The sequence below is a fragment of the Equus asinus genome, chromosome 2 (genome assembly GCF_041296235.1).
Source record: "Equus asinus isolate D_3611 breed Donkey chromosome 2, EquAss-T2T_v2, whole genome shotgun sequence".
In the NCBI taxonomy this organism is placed as follows: Eukaryota; Metazoa; Chordata; class Mammalia; order Perissodactyla; family Equidae; genus Equus; species Equus asinus.
In genome coordinates, this window is record NC_091791.1 from 92,044,993 (window position 1) to 92,067,567 (window position 22,575).

Below are 22,575 nucleotides of genomic sequence, written 5' to 3' on the forward strand. Positions count from 1 at the left end.
GCATTCTTGTTTTTCACACCCACAACACACCAAGCAGACACTTCACGAATTCTTTACAACAGTCCTGAGATAGGCGATATTACAATCTCTTTATCGTTTATGAGGAAATTTAGGTATAGAAAGTTTAAGTCATTTGTCCAAGGTCACACAACAAACAAGTGCAAGAACTGGTCTGAATTCAAATCTCCACCTTGGAATTTTCTATTCTAATTTTTTGAAATTACATTTATTCTTATTAACTTTCATCATTAATATGCAGAGAATTAATAATATTCCAATTATCCCACAACTAAAAACAACTGAAATGTCTATCAAGAGGTAAATGGATAAAATAAAATTGTGGGACATAAATGTACAATAGAACACTATTCAGCAATAAAAAGGAAGGTACTGATACTCACAAAATACAAACGAATATCAAAACCATTATAGTGAGTGAAAGCAACAGAAAGAACACACCTTGGATTGTGCCATTTAGATGAAATTCTAGAACAGACAGAACTTTAGTGACAGAAAGTAGAGCAACAGCTACCTGAGCCAGGTTTGAGACAGGACTGACTGCCAAGGGACAGGAGAGAATTTTAGCAGCTACAGAAATGTTCTATATCTTGATTGTGGCTGTGGTTACACAACGCTATATATTCATCAAAACTCAAACTATATACTTAAAATGGGTGCACTTTATTAAAATGTAGATTCTACCTTGATAGTGAATAAAACTTTTTTTTTAATTTTCTTCTTCTTCCGCTTCACTTTCCTTTCCCTTCCTGAACAAGCCGAAACAGAACAAGATAGGTTTTCACCTGAAAGGACAGCCCAGCATGAAATTTCAGAGCCTAAGTAAGTTGAGGAATGTGCCCTGGCAGGGGGGCAGCTTACCACAGCAGGTCAGAGCCCAAAAGGGTGAAAAGGGCATCCACAGACGGGATAGGGGAACAATTTGATACCAGAGTCAAGCCTGAGCAGAATTAGCATGGCACATGCACATATGGGCAGCCCGGTGGGCCGTCAGAGTCCAAGGAGAGTGAGGTGGGCATCCACACATGGAATGGCCTGGAGAGGGCTACCAGAGCTCAAGAAGCATGAAGAGGACATCTCCCAGGAAAAGGCCCAGTGCCAGGGGTCAGACTCAAGTAGGGCAAGGAGGGCATCCATATGTGAGCATCGACTGACATGTGGTACCAAGCCCAAACAGAGTGAGGAGGCATCCAAATGGAGAGGGAGACTGGTGTGCAACGTCAGGGCCTGAGCTGAATGAAGAAGGTGTATACAGATGGTGGGGAGTAGCCAGGCATGGGGATTCAGAATTTCAGTGAGGACAGAAGGGCAGCTGCAAGGAAGAGGTATGGACAGTGGTGGTAAGAAATTGGTTACACCCAAGAGGACTGGTCAAACGAGTAAATATATTTTAAAAAATAGAAACCAATTCTCTCACTGTCAGAGAAAGGAGTCATAAATATGGAAAAAGAAAAATGCTGTATTTAGACTGGAATTGAAGTTATGAGTACAAACTTATCATTTTCAGTATATTTAGACAGATACAGAAAGTCACAAGTATGCATATAAACACTCACAAACACATGCATACATGCACATGCATGTGCGCACACACACACCCCCTCAGAAGGCTTAAGGGCACTCATGCCCCAATAACAATAAGCACACCTAGCCCCCAGATCTTGGATTCTAAATACCATTCCCCACTAAAAGGAACCACGGCTCCTTGAAAAAAAAGGTTGTTTCTAGGTTGAGATACGGAAAATACTAAATAAGCCTGGGACATCTTGTATTGCCAAAAAGGAAAGAAGTGCCCAAAGAATGATAGGTACAAGTCAAAAGGACATAGGAGCCAGCCTAAAAGCGCTCTCAAATGCCAAATCTTGGATAGTCTGAGCATCAAAATAAATCATATTAACATTATAACTGCATAATTTAAGAAACCAGGAGCACATACTAATATAAATAAATCACTGAATAAATAGGAAATTTGACAATGAATACGATATTTGTATAGTTTCAAAATTCCTCCCTACAAAATACTAATTAAAATGGGAAAAGAGTAATTTCACAGTTGAGAAGGCTTGCAGACAACACCTTTATCAAGTGATCAAAGTTACCATCACTAATGGGACAAACCAAAATCACGTGCCACCAGATCGGAAGCAAGGAGAACAATGCAGCACCTGCTTCTGTGACATTCCTGTCGAAGATGCACAACCTAAACCAACCATGTATGTCGGTTTGGCTATGTAAGACAAACCAAAATTGAAGGGCATTCTGCAGAATAACTGGCCCAAAATATTAAAAAGTGTCAAGGTCATCAAAGTCAACGGAAAACTGAGGAAGTACTGTAGTTCGAAGAAAACTACAGAGACATGACAAGTGAAAGCAATATGTGATTCTGAAGTGGATCTTTCTGCTATAAAGGACATTACCAGGACAATTGGCAAAATCTGAAAAGGCTCTGAGGATTACATAGTAGTAATGGATCAATGCTAAGGTTCTGATTTTGATGACTGTATTGAGCTTACACAGAAGAAAATCCTTATTTGTAGGAAATATACACTTGACATTTGGAGATGATGCTCTTTAACAGGCAACTCACTCTCATGTGATTCAAGAAAAAAAGTTTTTGAAACTTTAAGTACCTGAAATGTTTTTGTAAGAATGAGAATGTTTCAAAAAATTTTTGTTTCAAAAAATATCAGAAAAAAACACCAAACATTGGAAAGGAAAAACATAATTGTCACTATTGCAGATTGTATGCTTATCTAAATAAAAATTCCAAATAAATCTATGGGTAAATTATTATAATTAATAGTAATTGTATCAAGGTTGCTAGATACATAAACTCAACAAATAAAAGTCTACTGCATTTCTGTATACCAGCAATAATCCATTAGAAAATGGTAGCACTCGCAATGGCAACAAAGACTTTAGGTACTAGAAATAAATCTAACAACACTGCATAATTCTTTTAAGGAAAAAAGTATAAAACTTTATTGAAAAAAATTTTTAAATCTAAATCAATGGACCTATACATCACATTTTTTAGATACAAAGTCTTATAAATATTCTAACACGTTAATTCTTCCTGAAATTGAACTATTGATTCAATGCTATTCCTATTAAAATCCCAAAAGAGTTTCTCATGGGACTCAACAAAATGATTCTAACATTTTATGGAAAAGCAAAAGACTAAGAATAGTTAGGATACTCTAGAAGAAGAGTAAGACAGGGAACCACAACGATGTCTTATCATGTCTTATTACAAAAGCAAGTTAGATTATATAAGTTGGCACCGGGAGTGTGTCAAGTATACAGACATCTGGTTTTTTTAAAGAGCAGACACTGGATATCAGAGGAGAAAAAATGAACTCTTAATAACTTTTAGTACTGAACTGATTATCTACATGGAGAAAAGCGAAAGTGGACCTCTATCTCACACCTTATATACACCAAAATCAGTTCCAAGGTATTTGTAATTTAACTATGAAGGTCAAAACTCTCAATTTTTTTAAAGAATAGGTTATTTTTATGACTTCAGAACAAAGAAGGATTTCTTAAACAAGAATTTCTAAAAGCACAAACCACAAAGAAAAAGTCTGGGAAATCAATTACATTAAAATTGAGAGCTTTTGTTCATCCAAGGGTACCAAAGAGTGGAAAAGCAGGCCACAGAATAGAAGAAGATATTTGTATCAGACATAACCAACAAAATACTTACATTCAGAACATACAGAAAACTCTAAATCACACACACACGGACAAACGGCATGGCCAGGCAATAAGACTGCATAAACATACAAAGAAGCTCAACTTTTATTAGCCAGTCAAATGCAGAATAAAACCACAATTAAATATCACTATATTCTCACCACAAGAAAAAAATTAAGAAGCTGGAAAATACCAAGTGTTGCAGAGATATGGAACAATGGAAAACAGCATCTCCTACTCTGGGGGAGTGAAACAGATTGAATAGTTTTGGAAAATAGTTTGATATTTCTAGAGTTGAATATTTCCATGCCCTATGACTCAGAAATTCCACTCCTAGTTACTCCAGAAGAATTGGCCCATGTGTACCAGGAAAATGTTCACATCAATGTTACTTGTCATTGCAAAAAAACGGGAAGGAAACAAAATGGGCATCAAGAGTAAAACGGACAAAGAAATTGTTTGTTCTCAGAAGAGAATACAGAAATGAAAATTACTGAAATAAAACCAAACATAAATATGAATGAACCTTAAAGAAAATTCTGAATAAAAGAAGTCACAGAGAAATAAGTATAATTTCATTTATATAAAGTTCTAAAAGAGGCAAAATTAACATTCCCAGGGATACAAACACAGATGGTTCAAACTCAGAAAAGCAAGGGAAACACTGGATCCTGGGAAGGGAAGGTGCTGCCATCGGGAGCGAGCACAGGGGAGCTTCTCACTGCCTCATTTCTTGACCTGGGTGGGGAGCACAAAGCGGCTGCACATTATTCATTAAACTGCACCCTTATATCGTACATGCTTTATGTATATCTCATAACCTTTTCTTTTCCTTGAGGGACGAGAACAGTCTGATGATAGAGAAGCATGAGTCCCTGGCTTTTCTGGGTTTCTCCGCCACCTAGTAGCAATCGTGCAGCAGCTCCTCAACTCTTAGCGAACTCAGTCGGAATGGTGCTGCTCTAAGTATTTCATCCCCCCACCACTGCACGCCCACAAACACACACACGCACGCATACACATGCACGCATGCACAGAAATAGGAAAATCATGGGAAGGAAAAATTATTAGTATTATTATCAACATTGGAGGTGAGAGGAAATAAAACATCTGTATATCATACTTGACAATTCAGAAAACACTATTATACACTTTATTTTTATCCCCAAAACAGGTAGACAGGGCATGAATCATCAGGATCAAATATTTTGCAATCCCAAAGAAAAGGTCAGAAAGAGGTACCATCGTACTCTTCTCATTATTTCATCTTAGATTGTTCATTTCCTGCTCCAGGGTCAAAACAGATGCTGAATGTGACAACACCATAAACGCAAACACGAAAAGTAACAAGGGAAGAAAGTACATGAGCATAACCACTTTGAAACCCGTTCTGCAGTATCTACTACAGCTGAATACCTATACACCTTATGACTCAGCTAGGTATTCCACTCATAGGTGTACACCCAAAAAAGTGCACACATAGTTCACCAAAAGACATATACTAGAATACTGCAGCAGCCTTGTTCATGAAAACCAAAAACTGGAAAACTGCCTAAATATCTACAACTATAGAACAAATGAGACAAATTGTGGTATATTCACATCACAAAATACAGCAATGAGAAAAAAAGCAAAAAATGGATGATTCACAAATATAAATTGAACAAAACGAGCCAGACAAAAACAGTATATATGATTTCATTTATATAAAGTTCAAACACGGGCAAACTCATCTGTTTTCAGAAATCAGGTTGTCACCGTTAGAAAAGCAGGGCAGTGACTGGAAGGCGCTAATGTGCTGGCAATGTCTGTTTCCTGCTGGGTGCTGGCTCAGATGCACAATGCTTAGCGGGGGCCTCTCTGGGTTTTGAAGGCAACATATTCCTCACTTGGGTCTGTTATTGCAGCCCACTTACCAGGTGACTCGAACAGCTGCTAGTTCTGACTGGGGGCAGAAGGCTCTGCCACAGGTTCAGGCTGCTGTGCAAGCTGCTCTGCCACTTGGGTCATAAGATCCAGCTGATCCCATGGCGTCAGTGACAAGGATGCTGTTTGGAGACTTCAGCAGACCTCTCCAGGTGAATCTCAGTGCAGGTCCATAGAATTGTGGAGCAAAGCCCTGCCATCCCTGTGGATAACTACTCTCCCTTTGAGAAACAGCTCTTGGCCTGCTACTGGGTCTTACTAGCAACTGAATGCTTAACCTTGGCCACAAGTTACCATGCGACCTGAACTGCCCATCATGAACTGGGTATTATCTGACAAAGTCATAAAGTTGGGTGCGCACAGCAATACTACATCAGCAAATGGAAGTGGTGTACACGTGATCAGATCAAAACAGGCCCTGAGGATACAAAGAAATTACACGAACAAGTGGCCCAAAAGCCCATGGTTCCCTGTTCTGCAACACTGCACTTTCTCTCCCAACCTGCACTGTGACCTCATCCTATGTTCCCTATGATCAGCTGACAGAGGAAGAGAAGACTCAGGTCTGGTTTACAGATGGTTCTGTACGATATGCAGACAACACCTGAAAGTGGACAGCTGCAGCACTACAGCCCCTCTGGGGCACTCCAGAAAGACAGCAGTGAAGGCAAATCCTCCCAGTGAGCAGACCTTCAAGCAGCGCATCTGGCTGTTCACTCCACTTAGAAGAAAACAATGGCCAGACCTGCGATTATGCACCAATTCATGAGCTGCAGCCCACAGTCTGACTGGTGGTCAGGGACTCAGAAGGAACATGATTAAAAAATTGGTGACAAGGAAATCTGGGGAAGAGGTATGTGGACAGACCTCTCTGAATGGGCAAAAAATATGAGGATACTTGTGTCATATGAATGCTCACAAAGGGTGACCTCAGCAGAGGAGGATCTTAATAATCAAGTGGAGAGATGACCCATTCTGTGGACACCAGTCAGCGTCTTTTCCCAGCACCCCCATTATTGCCCAACAAGCTCACGAACAAAACAGCCACAGTGGCAGGGATGGAGCTTATGCGTGGACTCAGCAACATGGCAGACCTGGCTGCCACCACTGATAGTACCTAACTTGCCAGCATCAGAGATCACACAGCCCCTGATATGGCACCATTCCCCGCGTAATCAGCCAGCTGCCTGGTGGCAGGTTGATTACAGCGAACCACTTTCATCATAGAAGGGGCAGTGTTTTGTCCTCACTGGAACAGACACTTACTCTGGATATGGATTTGCTTCTCTGCTTGCAGTGCTTCTGCCAAAACTACCATCAGTGGACTTAAAGAATGCCTCCCCAATGTGGGCGGGCCTCATCCAATTGGCTGAAGGCCTGAATAGAAGAAAAGGTGGAGTAAGGGAGAATTCTCTCTCTCTCTCTCTCTTTCTCTGTCTCACTGTCTTCGAGCTGGGACACTGGTCCTCCTGCCTTTGGACTCAGACTCACATTAAAACTTATATCACTGGCTTTCTGGTTCTCAGGCCTTCAGACTTAAGACTAAAACTATACCATCAACCCTCCTGGGTTTCCAGCTTGTCAACTGCAGATCTTGAGATTTCTCAGCCTCCATAATCGCATGAGCCAATTCTTCATAATCAATCTCTTCATATATATATATATATATATATATATATATATATAAAATATGTGTGTGGGTGTGTGTATATCTGTGTGTGTGTGTGTGTGTCTCTCTCTAGATATATACACACACACATATACACAGACACAGATATACACACACCCACACACATATACACAACATTAGTTCTTTTTCTCTGGAGAACCCAGACTGACACAAAGGCAATTCCTTCAAACCAGTAATAGACACTAAGGGAAAGTCTAGAAAACATGAAGGTGGTTTTTCATTTGTCTTTATCAAGCAGGGCCCCTTGATCAGGTCCCGGAGACCAAGAAAAAGACAGCAATGAGAGTCCACTGGATTAAGGGATAACCAGCAACTAAGGCAGGTAAGGTACTTGTAAAATTGTTTGATTAAAATCAATCTAACATACATTTATTGAGTACTAGGTAATAGAAATTTTATATATTTATAAGTAAAGTTCTCAAGAGCTCTACAAAATTCTGTTATTTCCAATAAGAATCAGGCTACAGAAACCATTTTTATGCTATTTGTATTTTCACTAATGATTTCTCTTTAGCGTTCTTAAATAAACTAATTCCATCTTATAAAGGAAATAGCCTAACTAAACTTTGCTAAAAATAATGAAGGAAAATAATTCTGTCTGAGTTTAAGGCACACTGCCTTGGGACAAGCCACTTGGAGGAGAGAACACCAAAGCAAGAGAACAAAAGAGATGCAACTACTGCTTTCTACGTGGACATTCATCTTTCTGAGCTAGCAGTCAGTCAAATCTTGGAGAGCTTCACGTTTTATTGAAGTAAGGGTGACTCCTCCCCATAATATCAATCTCTTATGAGTAGCCCCAAGCACATACTGAATGCTGGTGCTTAAGTTCTTACGTTTGCAAATGAGCAGAGACTGACCACCCCCCCCCCCCCACAAACCCAACAGGCAAATGCAGTGAATGATATAAATAAAAGGATTAAACCAAATTTTGAGCTGTGACACACGAAGTTTCACAAGAAGCATTCGCACAACTAATTTTTTAAATATTTTTCTCTACATTTTTTAAAAGGAGAGGGCTTTGGATTAGAGATGTTTTTATCGTCTCTTTCTCTTAAACCTATACTAACATGAAAGTAAATTTTTCTGAAAACATAAATCATAACAATAAAGAGAATTGGGGAGGCAACAGAGGACACAGAAACTTCAACAAAAGTAGCAGGATCCGAGGAAGACACACTAAAGTATGTATAGACGAGGAATATGGACAAATTGGGAATCAATTTGCCCTGAAGAACCCCAGAGAATCAAAATGCTAGATACAGAAAAAGGTAAGTATATGACCTATTAGGGTTAAAAATACTGGAATTAATTGGAAGTGTGCATAAGGCAAGAATAGACTCCCAGTCTTCTACCTCCATTCCAAGCAAAAACATTAGAGATTTCTTCTCTGGAGAAACTGCAACGACCTGAAAAGGAAAAACCTTCACTTAGTAAGTACTGAGAGTCCACCAACACCCATCCATCACCGTAAAATGAAGACGGCAGGTTGACAAGTCCAGTCTGTGTACAGAGTCCTGAATCAACTTTTTAGTTCCTTACTCTTAAATATTAATAAACAACAAAGAATCATTAGATATTTGAAGAAAGATTCCAAAAGAAAGAGAAACCAAAATAAAGATCAAAAAGACCATTTAGAAAGACACTGAATGCAGGGAACCTGAGAAATCTTAACAAAACAGAACAGAAACAGTCTACCTAACGTAATTACAGACAAAACAAGAATTGAATGAAATGAATAAGGAATGGTATACAATAAGGAGTGCTGGAAACTGAAAATACAATTGCTAAGACAATAATTCAACAGAAATAGAGAGCTGGAATATGAAATCAAGGATATATACCAGGAAACATAAACCAAAAGAAAAGGAAAATATGAAAGAAAAAATAAAAGATTGAGAGTCAATTCAGAAGTTCTAGCTTGTGATTACCAAGAATTCCAAAAAGATACACAGAAAATGGAGTGAAGAATATAATCATAGAAATAAGAAAATTTCATACTATGTGAATCTCCAAAGAGCCCATTAATTATTACCCATGTATTGAGTGGAAAACAAACAAACAACTACAACAAAACTCAAATTCCAGGACAGTTCTGTGAAACTGCAGAATGCCAGAAATAAAAGATTAAAAATCTCCCAGAAAGATAAAAACCAGCAAAATACAATGCAAAATGAATGAGAATACAGTAGACTTTTCTCAGTGGCTAAACAGGATCCTAGAAAAGCAAGGCCTTCAAATTTCCAAGGGAAAACTCGCTCCCATCCCAGCCAATCAATGTCAATTAAATGTGAGAGTAGATAAAACAGATTTTTAGTTTGTAGTAACTAAAAAGATTTACCATCCATTTGCCCACTGTTAGGAAGTAAATGAAGGATATACTCCAGCTAAATGAGGGAGTAAACTGAGAAAAAAGAAGATACGTTATCCAAGAAAAAGTGGACCCAATCCTAGAGAACCATTCGGGTTACCATAGAGTAACCATTCGGGTTAGGAGAGGCTGACCGAGGTGGGGAGAGGGACAGAAAGACTGTACTTTCATTACCCCTCTGGATACTATGCTAACTTTTTTAAACCACGTATGTGTATCACACTGAACTTTTTAAAATTTAGTAATATTAACAGGGAAAAACTTAAGAAGCACTTATATGAAATCCTGAACTCATTCAGCTTTTAACTTCTATTAGCATTTTGGGAAACTTAAAGATGCCTGAAAAGATTCTGCAATTTTCTTCTCTTAATTTTGTTTTCACTATATAAACAAAAAGTCAAGTCAATCTGACCAGTGTGTACTATCTAAAATTTCAAAGGTCATAATGACAGAAAAGAGACATTAAGAGATTCACAGTTTTTCATGAAGTGTCTCAAAAAACAGTTTTCTATTTTTATAGTATTTATCATCGGTGACTAATTTACCTATTCTCTCCTTAATTATGCTACTTCTCTCATTATTATTAACTGATACTTAATCATGCATCACGTTTCAGGGCAATAAACCCAGGCACAAAAGAGGGCGTATGACATAGCTAGCACAATGACTGACTCAAAGTAGATATTTATCATATTTTAGCTATTTCCACCCTTTCTACCTTCTCTTTCCCTTGACTCTGAAGTTCCTGATCAGAAAATCTTCTCCCCAGACCAGTGAGCAGAGAAATACTACAAAACAGAGTCTATTTCCTAGTTAAACATGAACTAAGTTGTAAGCTCTATCTGGATATTTCAATCATGGAAACTCCTTCTGCCTCGAGAGGAGTCTAAGAATCTTTGATTGAAAAACCACCTTCTACTTTCTGGCTTCCAGTCTTAGCACAGAACAGTTTCTCTTCAAAAGGTAGTCAAATACTCACAAGAATGAAGAAGAGTAGCCCAGAGAGTCCATAACCAAGTAATAAAAAACAATTTAATGACTTTAACAGAATATTTGCACTAATCATCATTACTAACATGGGAGTCATACTTCACTTCAACCAGCCATTAATGAGCATACATCATGAGTTGGTTTTGTCGGCCACCAAGAATTCTCAAACTTGGCCCCTGCGCATCAGAAGCGAGAGCACACCGTCCTGAGGAAGGCAATTCTGAAAGCTGAGCAGAGAGCCAGACTTGTTTCTCAACCATATTTAAGCTCATCTGGCTAGTCTACAAAAGACAAATATAGATTCAAAACTAAACAAAAGATACCTACAATTTAAAATTAGTACTTTATTTCTTAGTTTTCTGCTATGCATCTGGCCTTGTCCGTAAGAGCTAAATGTGTGGATAAAGTACTACTGAATCAGAAGCCAGGTTCTACCATCAGCTACTCCTGTCTCTGCACAAGTCACATCACTATGAGTCTGGATTTCTCTCAAATAAAAAAACGAGAGGACTGAGGAAGATTAAACTTGAAGGTTTCAAAAGTAAGTGAAATTTTATGACTAAGATTACGTAAGGAAACACTGCTGCTTCTTATTTCCCACTTGGCTAAAATGCTAGCAGCAGCTCCTGATGACTGAACATCTACTATGTCTGAGGTCTTAGACTGGTCAGTTTACGACGGCTATTTCTAACTCCCAACAACTTTACAATGTAGGTACTATAAAAATGAGGAAACAGAAACAGAGAGATTGGCTTACCAGGTATCACACACGCAGAAATGCTGGGGGCTGTACTGAGACCATCAGGCAAAATCCTATGTTTTTTTCTCTCAGAAAAAGGTTCTATTGTGTACTCTTTACAAGCATTATTTCTACAGAATTCTAAATAGACATTAGAAACCCAATTAACTTTTTTTTTTTAAAGTAAAGTCAACCCATTTTGCACTTCAAAATACCAGAGCTGAAAACGTTCATTCTGTACTCACCTGATGCAGCAGACGTTTCAGTTTGAGTAACTGGGTTTTTACAGAAGTGCAATCCTGGACCATGTGCCGGAGGGTCATCTCATCCAATATCACTGTGTTTTCGGGTACATCCACAAACATCTTCTGAGCCTGGAAAAAGGGGGTCCCTCCATAGCTTTCAAAATGACCCAAAGGAGATTCTCTATAGGGAGAGCCTCTGGAAGGGCAGGGGAAGAAGTTGGAGGGAAAAGATATACAACATAATTTCAGAAAGAAAGAAGGCAATGAAATTATTGCAAATCATTTAACATATCACAAAGTCTTTGACTTTCATTCACCTCAGACATTGAATTTGTTTCCACCGTAAAGTGCCATAAGTTCTAGTTGTCACGAATACAACTATCTTCTGTATTCCCCTCTTTCGTGAATAAATCTTTGGTTGAATAAATCTTATTCCTTAGGAACTAGAACAGAAACAAAAACTCTGGGGAAAGGCCTTGCCTAGAAAAAATTACACATCTTCCTTTTCTGCACTGATTTGTCTGCTCTTTATTTACTTTTGACTTTAACTGGCCTCAAGTTTCACATCTTTTTGAACCCCACAACTGTGCTACCCACGTTAACTCCCAGTTTGGACAAGTCTCCTTCCTTGAAAGCCTCAGCAGACAGTGAAGACAGATGAGCTGCTGTTCTTTCTTTCGTTTCCACATTGTTGATAAATCATCTTTTCCAATAAAGATTAAACAAAGTTTTATGAAAGTCTTACACACGCCACATACTTCCTAATACTAAATTACACTAAAAGAAACCTACTCTAAAAAAATTTAAACTTCCCTTTAGTTTCAGACAATAATGTACATGCTGAATAAGAGGGAAAAAAACTAAGGATAACGTGTTTCATGGACATGAAAAACATAATATTTTAACCAGAAATCATAGCTATAGCAATTTAAAAATTACTGCATTCACATTACACATAATTGAAGTTGGTTCTTAAGACGAGAACTTGTTATATATGTGAAATCTCAATATTTAAAATAACAAACTGAACAATTATTCTCTCCAATATATTGGCTATGTTAACATATTGGGATCAAAGTTAAACTCATGATGCATTAAATTTGCAAAAGTCCCAATGCATTCAATTTGAACCATATTGAAAAAGTAGGAATGTGGTTTCTGCTAAATTTTCTAGCTTCTAACAAATATTCCCAAATCTCTAAATTCTCAAATATTCAATACGAGCTTGGCTTCCACAAGATTATTTTTCTCTGAAACTACTTCTCAATACTTGATTTCAGGCCAGATTTTTTTTTTAACCAAAGAAAAAGATTTTTAAGAACTTTTAAATTGTTGATCCATAAGTAAGGCTCTAGGTTTTTTACACAGAATTCTGCTTTATTTTTATTGGTTCAAAATATAGTTGAATTATTAAATTTCAAATACTAATCAATTAATTAGTAAGACTTTACAATCCATGACTGAATAGATGGACAATCTATACACGGACTGATGAAAAATCTATAGTAATAAAAATTTAACAAAATAGTAAAGACAAAAATAGAGAATCACTTGGTGAATGAATTAAAAGAGATGATAAGAGCTATATTTTCAGAGAAAAAAGCTGAGATACTTTAGGAAATTTTCCCGGATAGGAAATAACTTGGGATGAGCTATAAAGTACGAGGTTTGAGTTTGACCAAAATGAAAGGCTAAGGCTTTCTGGAAAAAGATAATGAAAAGTAATGAGACAAAGTACAAGGCACGTTTTTTAGGGTTAAGGAGACTCTCAAATACGGCTTATGAGGCCACAGATAGCCTGAATCCAATTTATTCTTCAACTTCATCCCTTAACACACCTACCTCCTTCAGACTGACTTCTTAATCCACAGCCAATTACCTGATTTTGCCAAAGCATGCTACAGTGCCTCTTGTTTCCAAACCCACATCCTCAACCTCTCTGCACTCTCGGCCAGTCCACCCATCCTGCCCGCCACGTACACTTGATCTGGAGAACGCGAACTCCTCTCCATCTGAAGTTACTTGGCATTCCCTCCAGGACAGCTCCCTGAATCTCCTAAGGCAGGACCTGGTACTTCACAGGTGTCTGTACAGAGCCCCCTACACTGTCTATTTATAGTACTTGTCCAGTATACTGTGTTCCTTTGCAATCTGTGCTAAATTATAAACTCCATGAAGAGATGAACCAAGTATTCTCTTCCTCTGTATCAGACAGTTCATTTTTGTTTATTTGTCCATCTGTCCGTTTTTGTTGTTTTCTGTGAATGAGTAAGAAGCACACATTTTAAGCTTCCATCTCTGAGATTCTAAAATTCTTTCATTGTGACATGAAAAAGCATTACTTCAGAATTATAATCTGGAAGCAGTCACATTAAAAAGTCCCAGTTAACAATCAAATTAAAACTAACTTCATTTTACTGATTTAGCAAAAGAAAGATCAGAGAGGGAGAGACTAAAGGAGACTGGACTATATGAGAATCAGGTATGAAATAAGGGTTTATATTAGGTTGACATAAATATGAACCACATGCAAGAAACAAATGAATTAAAAACATTTCAAAGGAAAAGTCAACAAGTCTGGATCACTAACTGAAGATGGGGACAAAGAATTGGCATTTAGAAAAGCCACAGTAGCATAAATGAGCCAGTTCTGGCCTAGGATTTACGCTTAAATTTTAGCTGTATGTAACAAGCTACTAAAAATAATTAATATCTTTGGGCCACAGTTTCTTTAACTCTCAATGTTCTCCAATGCCTAATGAATAAAATTCACATGCCTTCGGTTGCATTTGAAATACTTCCACCGTTAGATCCAAAACTAAACTTACAGCTACTCTTAGCACTGCAACGCTATCTCCTCCAGAAGCCCTTTCCAATCCCTTCAACTAGATAAGACCCCTGTTTTATGATCCCTGATTTATTTTACAGCATAAATTAAAGAAATCTGTATACGTATCACCTCTAATTACACTGTAAGCCCTTTGAATAGAGGGCCATATCTTACTCATTTTTCTGTTACTTACACAGATTATCTGAGTCCAAATCTCAGCTCTGTGACTTACTAGATGTATATAAAACACAGGGTAAGTTACTTAATCTCTCTATCCTTCATATTTCTCACCTATAAAATGGGGATAATAAGAGCACTTACCTCATTAGGTTGGCATAAGAACTAAATGAGGTAATATATGCTAAAGTGCTTGGAATGGTAACTGATAATACAATAAATGTTAAATAAAAAATTACGATTTTTACTATCAATACTTTCTTTATATTGAAAAAATTTTCTAACAGAAATTCAAAAGAATACTCTAACACCCTCCATCCTTCACTTATATTCCCCATTGGTAAATGTTTGACACATGTGCTTCATGTATGTGTATTTTCTGTTAAACCATCTGACACTAAGTTGGAAATAACATAACACCTCACCGGAGGACCTCTGAAGTTTGCTGGAAAAAAGTAAATATAATTGAGAAGGCCAAAAGGCAGAAGAAGAAAAAGATGGAACAGAAAGTAAATAAATGAGAGATTATTTTCAGAAAGTAAAAGGACATTATTACGACAAGAAAGGAAAAGAAACAGGATAGAAAGAAAGATAATGAAGATTCTGAGATTTCACATTCTGAGAAGATAACGAAGTCCACACACAAGAACCTGAACCTCTGAAACAGAATGGGAGGTAAAATCACTTTCCAAGAGCGCAAGGACAAACCCAGGGACGAAGGCATGGAGAAGGCGACGGAAAAGGAACATGAGACAAGAGAGGAATTACTTGCCGCAATACCTCGTATTAAGTTAACAGGCACAAATTTGTACTTGGGTACAAATTTTAACAATCACAGATTTCTAGTAGAGAAATTAGATGGTGAAAGCAACAAAAGACTGCAAGCTGCTTTGGGGACCACAGTGGAAGGTTAGCAGTGTGTCAGCAAAGGCAAAACTTACGTGGCTGATCACAGGCCAGGTGGGCTAGTAGACAGGAAGAATCGAACCAATACAGGGATGGATGAAAGCAAAAAATGAGTTCAGTGGTTACAGAAGCAGGAGAAAGAAATGCCCACTATCACTGACATTAGTTAACATTGTTTGGTAAGTATAGTCAATGAAGTCAACAAGAAAAACAAAGGATGACAATAACGACAAAAAGGAATCTTGAAGAGATAGCCTTTTTTGGGGGGCTGGCCCCATGGCCAAGTGGTTAAGTTTGTGGCTCCGCTTTGGGAGCTCAGGGTTTCGCCAGTTTGGATCCTGGGCACGGACCTAGTACCACTCATCAGGCCATGCTGAAGTGGCGTCCCACATAGCACAACCAGAAGGACCCCCAACTAGAATGTACAGCTATGTACTGGGGGCTGTGGGGAGAAGAAGAAAAAGAGAAAAAAAAAAGAGCGCGCCATTTTTTAAACTCATTTACGTTGACCCCACATACACTGGCTGCACCTGATATTCAATCCACGTGCCTAATAAGCACCTTGCTGCATAATCACTTATCGCAGTCCTAAAGGAATCTCCCCAAATTATGTTGCTGTATCCATATACGCATATTTTTGTCTGCTTCCACCCAAGCTTCTTGATTACTAACATGTGTGATTTTGTGCTAAAATTAAGGTTTGTGATTCATAGGTTAGACTAGCTAGTGGAAGGGTGTGTGTGTGTGAGATTTTTCTTTTTCATTTATTCATTATCAATCTGAGTTGCAGTTTGACTTCACAAAATCTTTACCGGTTTTTTTCTTCACCATTAATAAAGTTTCTTTCCTTGCCATTAATAAAAACTGCACATATAGAAAGTTAAAAATACACTTTGTTAGGGGCCAGCCTAGGGGCATAGTGATTAAGTTCACGTGCTCTGCCTTGGTGGCCTGGGGTTCACAGGTTCGGATCCTGGGCACAGACGTGGCACTGCTCGTCAAGCCATGCTGTGGCAGCACATAAAATAGAGGAAGACTGCCACAGATGTTAGCTCAGCAATAACCCTCCTCAAGCAAAAAGAGGAAGAGTGGCAACAGATGTTGGCTCAGGGCCAATCTTCCTCACCAAAAAAATATATATTTTTTTATGTTCACAGTTATTTTTTTAATGCTAAATTCAACACAATCTCAATCAAAATCCCAGCAAGTCATTCAGTGGATATCAACAAAGTGATTCTAAAGTTTACACGAACAAGAAAAAGACCCAGAATAACTAACGCAATATTGCAGAAGAAGAAAGTCAGAATACTGACCCTATCTAACTTCCAGACTAACTATATAAAGCAACAATAATCAATACAATGTGATATTGACTAAAGAATAGAGAAATAGATCAATGGAACAGAATAGAGAGTCCAGAAATGCACCCACACAAATGTAGTCAACTGATCCTTGACAAAGGAACCAACGCAATTCAAAGGAGAGAGGATAGTGTTTTCAACAAATGGTACTGGATCAACCAGACACCCATATGCAAAAAAAATGACCTTGTATACCTTTCACAAAAATTAACTCAAAATGGACCAAGGACCTAAATGTAAAACACCAAACTACAAGATAACAAGGGAGAAAATCCAGGTGACCTTGGGTTTGGCACTAAGTTTTAAATACAACATAGAGAGCACGATCCATGAAAGAAAAAATTCACTAAGTTGGACTGCATAAAATTAAAAACTAATGCTCTGTGAAAAACAGCATTAGGAGAATGAAAAGGCAAGCCACAGACTGAGAGAAAATATTCGTAAAACATTATCTGACAAAAGACTGATATCTAAAATATACAAAGAACTCTTAAAATTCAATAAAACAAACAACCCAATTAAAAAACGAGCAAAAGATCGAAACAGACAACTCACTAAAGAAGACATACAGATGGCAAATAAGCATATAAAAAAAGCTCAACATCATATATCATTAGGGAATTGCAAATTAAAACAAGATATCACTACACACCTATTAGAATGGTTAAAATCCAAAACAAAACTTCAAATGCTGACAAAGATGTACCACAACAGGAGCTCTCATTCATTGCTGGTTGAAATACAAAATGTACAGTCACTCTGGAAGACAGGCTGGCAGTTTATTACCAAACTAAACATACTCTTACTGTATGATCCAGCAATCATGCTTCTTGATCAATATCTAACAAAATGAAGTGAAAACTTATGCACATAAATGTCTTGAGAGCTTTACTCATAACTGCCAAATTTTGGAAGCAATCAAGATAGCTGCATATAAATGTTTAGAGTAGTTTTATTCATACTGCCAATTTTTGGAAGCAATAAAGAGGTCTTCAGGTAGGTGAATGGATAAACAAACTGCAGTATATCCACACAATGAATATTATTCAGTGATTAAAAAAAGAGAGCTATCAGGCCATGAAAAGACATGAAAGAACCTAAAAGCATACTGCTAGGTGGAGGAAGTCAATCTGAAAAGGCTGCATACTCTGTTTCCAACTATAAGCATTCTGGAAAAGACAAAACTATGGAGACAATGAAAAGATTGGCGACTGCTAGGAATGGGGGGAGGGGAGAAGGAAGGGATGACTAGGTGGAGAAGACGAGATTCCAAGAGCAGTGAAATTATTCTTTGATACTATAATGGTAGATATGTCATCACGCATTTGTCAAAGCCCAAAGAATGTACACACAAAGAGTAAGCCCTAACGTAAACCATGAATTTTAGTTAATAATAATGTATCAATATTGACACCTCAATCATAACAAATACATCACACTAATGTAACATACTAATAATAGGAGAAGCTGTGTATAAAAGGAGATGGGGGAGTACATGAGAACTCTGCACTTTCTGTTCAATATTTCTGTAAACCTAAAACTGCTCTAAAAAGTGAAGTCTATTAAAAACAAAAAGCATGACATAAAGAAGGGAAAGAAGTACTTCCAGAATGACAGAATAAAGATCTCCAAAAATTCACTCCATAAAAGCACTGAGAACACTAGCAAATTTGTCAAAACCAACTTTTTCAGCACTCTGGAAATCAACCAAACGCTTGCAACAACCAAGAAGCACTTATTCAAAAGAACCCAGCTGAACCTCAGTTAGAAGAAGTCCTGTGACATTTTAGTTTATTCTACTGCCATGCCTATCTCTATCTCCCTGGCTCTGTGACAGCTGGAAAAACAACAGCCTTACCAGCAGGGTAGCTGTGAAATCCAGCAATCACTGAGTTGGGGGTGGGGTGGGGGGAGTAAACTGGGTTTGGAATTCTCCAGAAAGTGCCAAAGTACTCGTTGACCTAAGTGGCACCTTCCTAGGAAAGCCCCGCCCCCAGGAGTTGTTTTATTTGGCCCGATTCAGAGCTCGCTCGGTGATAACAGCCTTCTCTCTAGTACATTTGTCAAAAAACATCAGTGGTGATTGTTTAAAACCTCAGCTGCCTGAGATGGTGACACCAGTTGAGGCAAACAAGGTGACCAAAAAACTCAGCGGAGAAAACCTGAGGAATGAGATGTCCACAGGAGGCTTTGAAATGCTCCAACATACTCTTGGGCATAGGTAAGGCCACAAGCAAGCATAGGGCTGTGTGCATGCCACAGAAATACCTGAGAAGGCCTTAATCTCTCACTTGTGGCTGACCTTGAGCCTCTGAGCAAGCAGGAAATGAAGCTAAGGCAGAGCTGCAAATGCTTACTAGGTTGCTGAAGGCAACCCTGCACAGACACACACACACACACAGAGCTCCTTGGCAAAGGCTGGAAGACTTACTAGTTGAAGGCATTTAAGGAAACTCCTATCTAATCATTTGCTCAACAAACTCCAAAATATGATAAACTAAAAGAGAGACACATCATAGTTAAACTGCCGAAAGACAAAGAAGATCTGAGAATCCTGAAGGCAGCAAGAAAAACGTGACTTACCACACAGAAGACATGCTCAATAAGATTAACAGTTGATTTTTCATCAGAAAGCACAGGCGTCAAAATGTTAAAAGGAAGACTGTCAACCAAGAATTCTTCACCTAGCAAAACTATCCTTCAAAATAAAAGAGAAATTAAAACATCCCCAGATAAACAAAAACTGAGAGAATCTGTTGGTATCAGACCTTCTCTGCAAGATATGCTGACGTTGGATACTTCAATATCTCCTCTTCATTAAGGAACAGAGCAACTAGGAAGAAGATCATCAAGGAAACAGAGGACTAGAACAACACTACAAACTAATAAAAACTAGCAAATATGTACATATCATCCATAGAGATTAAGTAAGTAATCAAAAAACTGGCCACAAAGAAAAGCCCAGGCCAAAGGACCTCACTGGTTCATTCTATAAAATGTTCAACGAAGAATCAACAAAAATCCTTCACAAACTCTTTGAAAAACAGAAATGAAGGGAAAACTTCCCAATTCAATCTATGTGATCATAATACCAAAGACATCTCAAGAAAACTACCAACCAATATTTCTTATGAATATATACACAAAAACCCTCAACAAAACACCAGGAAATTGAATCTAGCAACATATTAAAGGATTATATACCACGACTAAGTAGGATTTACCTGAGAAATGCAAGGTTGGTTTAACAGTTAAAAATCAGTCAATGTCATACACCACATTAAGAGAAGGAAGGGAAAAAAAATGATTATCTCAACAGACACAGAAATAGCATTTGACAGAATCCAACACCCTTTCATGATTAAAAACACTCAATAAAAGATAAATAGAAGGGAACTTCCTCAACCTGATAAAGAGTATCTATGAAAAACCCACAACTAACATCATGCTTAACAGTGAAAGACAAAGCTTTGCTCCTGACATCAAAAACAAGACACAGACGTCTGCTCCAACCACTCCTATTCAACGTGGCACTGGAGGTTCTAGCCATAGCAATTTTTCAGGAGAAAAAAAAGAAAAGTATCCAGATCGGAAAGAATAGTAAAACTATCTCTATTTTCAGATCCTAAGAACCAGGAATATATAGAGAGAATACAGAGAGAGAATCCTAAGGAACCAGGGACCCAGAGAGTTAAACGAATCATGTGCATGAATACTGGAGCCACTGAGGACTACAGTAAAGCTCACAATGAAGAGGGAAAGTGAGCTGAGGGCCAAAAAGTTTGTGAGCAAGGAGTAGGGACCAGTAAGGAAGAGCTGATACAGTCAAATGCTCTAAGTCTCAAGGGAAAGAGACTTAAGAATACTTCATTTAGAAATGACAATGAGGAGTGAAAAAAAGACCCCACCTCTAAACAGTAAAGTACTAGAGTGACTGGGAGATAAGAATTTTCCTGTAAGAATGCTACTGGGGAATTAGTACATTTAGGAAAAACTCAGGTTTCAGTTATATTCAGGAGAATGTAGCAAAGAGGTCAAGGATGTGAGTTTGTTAGTATGTAAGAGAATTCCACATAGCATGGTGGAAGGTGTAGGGAAATAAGATCTGAGGAGAAAAGAGGAGTGGAAGGTTAGGCCAGGAGAAAAGAGAGAGCAGCATTATGATGAAACATAGAGAAAGCAGATCCATGGTTCACAACCACCAGTCTTCTGAGTTATGGATAAGACATAAGCCTCTAGTTAATTAAATGATGGGAGGTAAAGGACGGACAGGAAAGAGAACCAACATTCAAGAAGTTACAGAATGGGAAGAGGGACTTTCACACACGTAATATTTAAAAGGCCCTGTGGATAGTGCCTCCAAATCTGTTTAATATCAAGGCACAGAGAGAAAATAATAGTTTTAAGGTATGTTGGCATAAGGCTTGTCTTGGATGAGGTGTCTCTCTACCACACATCCCATAACTGGCTCTGGGGGATCTCTATGTCCCAAACCCCACACGGCCCCCAAAGCCTGAGGGGATCAATAAAGCAGTTAACCGATAACTCATCACAACAGACGAGGGTGCTCAGCCCACTTTCTGGGAAGTTCTGCACTGCGTGAGTGAGATTAGCAGCCACCAAGAATGCTGCACATTTCTCTCCTCAGTGTGGACGGTCCACAAGTCACTGGTCTCTTGAAACAAACAGTGCAGAAGGGATTTGTGGTCATACGTTTTGGGAAACAGCTACATATTCTATATTACCACCTTTTGCAAAATCATAGAACTCTATTTATATAGGAAAGGTCCTGCGGAGTCCACTATTTAAAAAAGCTCATTTAACTTTGTTTAATTTGTTTGTTCTCATACTTATTTGATCAGAGAATCTCTCTTTTCTGCACCTACTGACATCTAGAAACAGAGATTTTGGAAAATGTTGCTTAGCTTTCCTGACAGATTACTCTCAGCCTCAGCTTGATCACTCCCAAGGACAGAGATGATTACCTCCAGGTAACTCCTTCCATTTTGGAAAGTCTGATTAATAGCCTCACTTCAAGCTGAAATTTGCCACCCTTTATCTTAAAATGCATAGCCGCTTTGCTATCTAGAGTTACAGATCATATCTATTCATCCCTCCAAACGACCTAGCCAATCCAGCTATGAATTAGAGTAGTTCTCTGAAAATGCCATGCACTTTCACACAGGGTTTTGCACATGCTGTTTCTTTCCATCTGAATACTCATCCTTCTCCCACAGAAACCACTCCTCTGCAGTCTCCAAAGTCATACTCACCAGTTCAATAGTAACTTCCTTTATACACCACTATTCTAGACAAAAAACAGTAGCTGCATGTTCTGGAGTCCTGTACACATCAGCGTTTTGAGGCACCCATCACCATCACTCTGCTCTAACACTGCATTACTACTATCTGCATGGCTGTCTCTCCCACGACTCAGCATCCTGGCAGCAGGAAGTATCTACCTCTCATCTTTGTATAGGATGGAAGAGGCACATGAATCTTCCACATAACCAGTAACTGCAATGATTCCAACCGAGCTCACACACTGCAGAAGTCTTTTTATCGTCCTCAAAACAATGCTCCGAGAAGTCATTACCAACCCACAGCTTTCACCCCTCACACC

At 38.3% G+C, this 22,575-nt stretch overlaps 1 protein-coding gene across 31 annotated transcripts in view; it reads right to left on the reverse strand.

Moving 5' to 3' along the window:
- Positions 1-22,575, reverse strand: part of CCSER2 (coiled-coil serine rich protein 2) — a 172,576-nt gene that overhangs the window by 52,990 nt on the left and 97,011 nt on the right. For 14 of the 31 annotated variants that reach the window (XM_014832895.3, XM_014832894.3, XM_014832898.3 and 11 more), the window contains one exon: positions 11,679-11,874. The exons of 5 other annotated variants lie outside the window; for them this stretch is intronic. In XM_014832895.3, coding sequence (XP_014688381.1) covers positions 11,679-11,874 — 196 coding nt within the window. Of the gene's footprint in view, positions 1-8,688; positions 8,743-11,678; positions 11,875-22,575 lie in introns of all 31 variants that reach the window. 12 more of the 31 variants (XM_070493762.1, XM_070493739.1, XM_070493801.1 and 9 more) reach the window with 2 other exon arrangements.